This window comes from Macadamia integrifolia, chromosome 8, assembly GCF_013358625.1.
Source record: "Macadamia integrifolia cultivar HAES 741 chromosome 8, SCU_Mint_v3, whole genome shotgun sequence".
NCBI lineage: Eukaryota > Viridiplantae > Streptophyta > Magnoliopsida > Proteales > Proteaceae > Macadamia > Macadamia integrifolia.
In genome coordinates, this window is record NC_056564.1 from 7,719,922 (window position 1) to 7,726,340 (window position 6,419).

The 6,419-nt window shown below is 38.3% G+C and overlaps 3 protein-coding genes across 4 annotated transcripts in view; 1 reads left to right on the forward strand and 2 right to left on the reverse strand.

Annotated features, from left to right (window-relative positions):
• The window catches only part of LOC122087547 (protein CIA1), a 10,245-nt gene extending 9,812 nt beyond the window's left edge, over nt 1-433 (forward strand). For both annotated transcript variants that reach the window (XM_042656713.1, XM_042656712.1), the window contains one exon: nt 111-433. In XM_042656713.1, the coding sequence (XP_042512647.1) occupies nt 111-182 (72 nt within the window). In that variant the 3' untranslated portion in view covers nt 183-433. The remainder of the gene's footprint in view (nt 1-110) is intronic.
• A 1,244-nt stretch (nt 434-1,677) lies between these two features.
• On the reverse strand, nt 1,678-2,504 carry LOC122086399 (protein BIC1). Its single transcript, XM_042655179.1, has one exon. The coding sequence runs from the start codon at nt 2,395-2,397 to the stop codon at nt 1,924-1,926; it is 474 nt and encodes a 157-aa protein (XP_042511113.1). The 5' UTR covers nt 2,398-2,504; the 3' UTR covers nt 1,678-1,923.
• Nucleotides 2,505-4,722: 2,218 nt separating this feature from the next.
• LOC122086310 (cell division protein FtsZ homolog 2-2, chloroplastic-like) overlaps nt 4,723-6,419 on the reverse strand; it is an 8,940-nt gene continuing 7,243 nt past the window's right edge. The window contains exons 6-8 of the mRNA XM_042655070.1: nt 6,120-6,212; nt 5,226-5,291; nt 4,723-5,132 (exon numbers count right to left, since the gene is read on the reverse strand). Coding sequence (XP_042511004.1) covers nt 5,004-5,132; nt 5,226-5,291; nt 6,120-6,212 — 288 coding nt within the window. The 3' untranslated portion in view covers nt 4,723-5,003. The remainder of the gene's footprint in view (nt 5,133-5,225; nt 5,292-6,119; nt 6,213-6,419) is intronic.

Consider the following 6,419-nt stretch of genomic DNA (forward strand, 5'->3'; position numbering starts at 1 on the left):
CCCCCCACAAAAAAATAAGAAAAAAAAAAAGCAAGCTCAAAACTGTTGCCTTTCCAATGTTGGATCAGAGTATTAAGCACTCATGTCCCTGGTTTTTTGATATTCTGCAGGAAAGCCGTCTGTTAGCTTCAGCAAGCGATGATGGAACTGTGAAGATTTGGGAATTCGCCTCTGTACCCTGATAATCACTTCAATGTTTATTTTTTAATAAATTTCGTGCAGAAAAATAATTATTAGTTTATTTTCTGCTTGGATATGTAATTTATGGAATTCTATAAATTGTCCATGAAATGGTTAGTTCTTTCAAGCTCAAACAGTTGTATTCATGAAAACAAGAATGTAATGTTTTGACTGTTGTAAGATAACTGGGAGTAACTCTCACCGGCGGTCTGCTCATAATTTAAAATTCCAAAATCGAGAATCCATTTCATCACAGGCACATGCCAATGATCTATGGTTAACCTGAGGGGTGGGGGATTGGAAAATCAAGACACGCAGATCTTGTAGGAGCCTTGTTTTATGCCATTAGCTTGACATGCCAATACAGATCAGCACTACTGTGCCCCACTTCACAGTGGAACCTAAGGCCGAAGCCAATATTAGGGTCAACAGCAGAGTTCCTCCCACCCATGCAATGGGCCATACAGCCAATGCAGGGGATGAGAGTGGATTCTACTAAATAGAGGTTTCACTACTGTGCATGAGCTCATTTGGATATGAATCTTTCCTGTTTATAGATGGGAAATGAGTCCATCAGCAGCTTTTGCCTGGTTCTCATATTTATTTATCTCATTATTTGCTGCTTCAATATAAAGATAATCGTGTTATCATACGCTGACACTGGCTTTGAGAAGAGGTGTTTGCCTCCTAATTTCTTTATTTGCCTGATTTTGACTGTACTGTCTCGTTTTGGGCCTTCGGATATGAAAAATATCAAGCAATTCGGTCTTAAAGACCCTAAGATCGGCCGTTCTGGAATCAATCATTATATATTTCGATCCGAATTGACCGATTCAACTGATCCAATTCCGATTTTTGAAACAGTGATTCTGTTGACCTGCCCCAGCAACAAATTGCAGATACAGATCTAGCAACCAAAGGCAAATACAGGGCCGCTATTGATCTGCACTCTACAAATTGGAATAGGGAGAAGTAGAGATTTCTTTAAATATGTGATTTTAGGAATCTTTTTATCTAAAAGATTGATAGATCTTGCTTCAAAAACCTAGTTTCATTAATTTTCTGTTATTTCACAAACTAAAATGGAAAAAAAATAAAGATTTTTTCTTTTATCTTTTTTTCGCTAACAATGGGTATCCAGGCCTTTGGCCTGACTAGTCTCGCGGGTCCATATTGACCCCACAATGGCATAGATCGGGTGATAGCGGGGTTGAATGAAAACCATTCAACTTTCATTGAAAGTTGTGAAGAGCACTCAACACCCCGTGTGAATGGCCTAAGGTGTGTCGAATTGGAGTCGAATTCAGGACGTTGGAGTTGACGGCTCGTACCAAGTTCGTTGCTTACCAATTGCGCAACCCCTTAAGGTTAAAAAAAAAATAAAGATCTTCATTGCCGATTCCGAAACAATAGTGGAAGATTTTTGAAACCAGAATGGTTACAAACCGATATCACACATGTTCAAACCACTTATAACTATATATTGGAGAACTTAAATCCATAGAAAAGTTTTCACAAATAAGCAGGAGACAACCACCGACTATTATCTCCAAAAGCATTATTACATTTTTTATGGGTTTAGAAATTCCAATTGTTAAAACGAACATCATCATCATCATCATCAAATAAGTCTGGTTTTCTGTATCAACGAATATAGTTACAGACAAAATGGAAGATTGATAATAAAAGGCAAAGCTAATCCATAGTAGTAGTACATACCCATCATCATCATCATCATCATCTTCATAAGCTTACTGGACATCTACTATTGTCTATCCTTAGTCGATGTCCACCTGAAACTGAATTAGGTCGTCGTCCCTCCTCAATCAATGCGGCCCTAGCAGACATTATTCCACTGGGAACCAGAGAGGCATTGAAAGCAGAACAATCCATCCAATCCTTGAGAAGCTCTTCTTTACCCCAAATCTCTGGTATCCACACATGACCCGCTACTTCGTTACGATGCCTCTTTAATCTCTCACGTCCAGAATCCACCTCTGCTGTCGTCACTTCTTCTTCTGATGATGATGATGATGAATTCTTGTGATCCTTCTCTTCAGGGAACTGGGCTTGTGATTTGACTTGTTTTTTCTCTTCAGGTTCATGCTCTTTGTCCTCCAACTCTTGGATTTTACTTTGCTTCTCATCTAAATCTCTGGGTCTTGAGGGACTTGAAGGAATCCGGTCACTGGGCTCTGTAGAATTCTGGTCGCTCATGGTTCTGCACTTAACTAGCTTCTTCTTCTTCTTCTTCTTCTTCTTCTTGGAGAGGAGTGATCTTAGTTGGTTATGTGTGGAAAGAGTGTTAGGAAGAGAATGGGTGGGAAGTTAGTTTACACGTCACAAGTGTTCTTTTGTATGGTATGTGACATCTGTACGTGTCAAGTTGATTGGATTCGAGTTTGTGTGGTTTGGCTAAAGTTCGTTAGAGAGAGAGTGAGAGAATTCCTAGTAGACCTTTAAGGGATTGTGAGGTTGATGTTGATTTGGAGAGAGGGAGAGATGGATTTTTGAGAGTTGGCAAGGTGGGATCTTTTGATTGTGAAGAGAGAGCGAGAGAGAGAGAGAGGTGGATGGGGCATCTTTGGGTTGTTTTGCAATTTGCATGTTAATTGCGATAATGATTTGAATCTAGTTTCTCCTAATCTATGGTGGAGAGAGACTCTCTTCATCCACATGATCTGACCCTCTATTTGGAGTGGAAAAAGAGAAATTCGACCTTCAACTGTTTAGGCGAGAGCAAATGACGGTATTTATTCTTTTCATAGTCCAACTATAGTCCAACCATAGTGACAACGTAAAATTCTCTATTTTTTTTTTTGGGTAGAAACATTTCAATTAAAATTTTTGAATTTTGTTATGGTGGATTTATTTGATGAAAAATAATGAATAATTGTAGAGTTTTTCATACAATTTCAAAAAAAAAATAAAAATTAAGAGACAAACAATTATCAATGAATCAAGGACACATATCTGCCTATGTGGCAAGTAATTTATTCCACCTAAAGATTGCCACCTAATCGCATTGAAGGGGTTGTGAAAAGACTATCCTACCCCATGGTTGGATGCCTATGCATTTTCCCCGTTTGCCCAGTGCTGATTGCTGATACAATGGCTATGTGACTAGGTATTGTTCCCCATCAATTTTATTTATATTCACTTTAATTATAAACTCGTAAACCAATGACAAAAATGGAAGAAAAAAAAAATCGATACTCAACACCTATTATTGACCCAACTAATAATCAGTTTCAGTTTAAAAATTAGAACCAATCATTTGATTTCAGTTTAGATTTGTTTATTGCATCCACAGCCAATTATGATTTGCATAGAATCAATTTACACCTCAAGCTATGTTTGGATGTTAAGGAAAAAAAAAAAATTGAATACATAAATCAGTCATCATGCGTCGTTATAATTTGCTTTATACCTTTTTTTCTTGTTGACATCCAAACATAACCTTAATTTGGAGCCTCCACTCAAATTAAAAGAAAAAATTGACACCGCCATCAAACAGAAGTAAATGAATTAAAAAATAATTTCCCTGACAGCTTCATTGGTGGATGTGACCCTTAAATATAGGGTGTGAGAATGGACACGTGGGAATTACTTTCTTCATCTTGAGTTCAAATCCTCTACGGTGAACAGTGAAGTGCAGTGAGCATCGAATATTAAGAACTTCTGAGCACACATTCTAAGGAGTTCTTAGCCACCCAATGCTCACTCCACCGGTATAGTGACTACAAATAATTTTCACACCTTCATCACACACCAAGAGAGGGTCCGTAGAAACAAACACTGTGGGTTGGGCCAGATATTTTGGTGAAGGCTTCCTTCCCTCCTCCAAGATCCATTTGTTTAGAGAGAAATATAGGGTGGGATAATATGCGAAATAGATCTCACGAACAATGATATAAGTTGTATGGGAGACAAAAATGGTAAATTGAGAATAAGTTCACAGCCACATCTCATTTCACCTCGTTTGGTTTAGTGGAAAACTTAGAGAGAGAGAGATGATAGAGGGCAAAATGGGTGGGTTGGATTTCTGTTTGGTTTTGATAATTGTGGTGGTGAGCGTGAGCTTGCAGAGAGGAGGACGACGATAGAGAGGGGTCCAGCAGCAGTAGCAGAGGTTCACTTCGTCGGAGGTATGCACTTTAGCTGTATTAGTAATCAATTGAAAGCTTAACTCTTGAGGCTTTATTTGGTTGCAAGGGAAATTAAAAGAAAACAAAGTGAAATTTGTAAATTTAAAGAAAACTTTTGTAACAACCATCATCAATGGGTGCGAAGAGGATGAATCAAAACTTCTACAAAAGAATCAAAATCATCATAGACGCTCTAGAGCAGAAAGCAATAAATAGAAGGTTTCAGTTCCAAATAATGAAACAACAGTACTCACACCGCCTCTTGTTATCCATGAAAGCAAGACTTCAGATCATCAAAGATGAATAATGCAAGTCAATTCAATATGCAAACTCTGAATTGTCATGTTAAAACTCAAACCAAAAGTAGAAATTCAATATTATTCATGCTATCAACTGAACAAATCCAAACAAAATTCAGCTTATTATTATTTAATCGGAGAAAATAAGCTCCATAGAAAAGGAAACACTGGGTCTCGGAGTTAATAACTATTAAAGGCATAATCACCTCGTTATGTCCTAATCTATTCTGCATACCCGGGAATGATTGAAGTAAAAGGAAAAAAAATGAAATGAAAAATGGTGGGCATGGAGGTATATTACAAGGGAGGAAACAAAAAGAACGAGAAAAAGAGTATTCCAAGCTCCAGGGTTCTTTTGAGATCGCGAGAGAGTATTTCAAGCTCTAGGGTAGCGTGAGCGTCCTTTCTTTCTCAGGAACTCGGGGATCTCCACTGAGCCACCTTCAGTGAAAGAGGAAGGTCGTCGACTGATCCCAAGGTTGTCTCCATAGGCTAGCTGACTTCCCTGCAATATATCCATATCACAACTGATGAGAATGAATGGATGCACATGAGAGAGAGAGAGAGAGAGAGAGAGAGAGAGAGAGAGAGAGCCAACCTGAAGAGGCCTTCCTTCAGCTTCATCTTGACGTTTAAATCCAGTAGCAATCAGAGTGATGCTAACCTGAACATAAACCAATAGAATGAATCTCGAGGTTCATATATGCCGACATTCTGTTATTGTTCTAATCCCAGTTTTTATATTGTCAGGGGGGCCTCAGCGTCCAGGCCCTTCCATGGGTCCAAGACTACACCATGCCTCGTTGAAACTTCACGATTTTACATTGATTTATGTTTATTGCTTTGTTTTCTGATGAATATGCTTATATAATATTCTATACTTCGTTTAATATATGTTGATTTTCTCATACTAGCATAATTATATCATATTGCATCGACGCAGCTTCTATATTGCATATAACCAAAATTATATAAAATTATCATTGCTACATTACATATAGTCATATATACTGCATGCCAAGGGCACCTAGGCAATGCCCAGGTGGGCACTTTGTCGCCTAAGCGCCCCTCTGACGCCTGGGGTTGCCTAGTCGCTTTGGCAACCATCTGTAGTGATTAGTCTATTAGTGTAACATCTGAGAACATGGCTGAACTGAAAATTCAGTAGTGGATTGCACCAGGGAGATGTTTTCACGGCAAACAAACTGATATGACCATAGCAACAAATGGGGCATGAATTATTTTTCCAGATCACTAAAATTACATTCAATGTCGAAAAGAACTAAATCAAGTGGAAATGTTGCTCCCCAAATCTCCACACCAGTATTTGGAGGGTTTGCATCAATGCAACTATGCCATGATCTTGACAGTATGTGGATGGAACTAATAATCTAAAATGCAGCAGCCACAGCATTTGCTCTAACTCACTATGTTCTTGGTAGGTTATGAAACCAACAGCAGAAAGATGCAAGGCTAGACAATCCCAACTTACTTGACCACTGAGTGACTGATCTATAACTGCTCCAAAAATTAAGTTTGCACTTGGATCTACAAGATCATATATCACCTCTGCAGCAGCATTTACCTGCAAGAAATCCAATACGGGAACTGAAGCATTGGAAAAAAAGTCATAAAGGATAAGTAAATTAAATCAGAAAATATGGATGACTTCAACAAACTTGTAAATTCAAGCAGTGAAATTGTGTGGTAGCCACTGGTTAAAAGTTTTCTAAGTGCAGTAAAGGTCGTATACAGGTTAATAAATCTTTTTTTTTTTTTTTGGGGGGGGGGG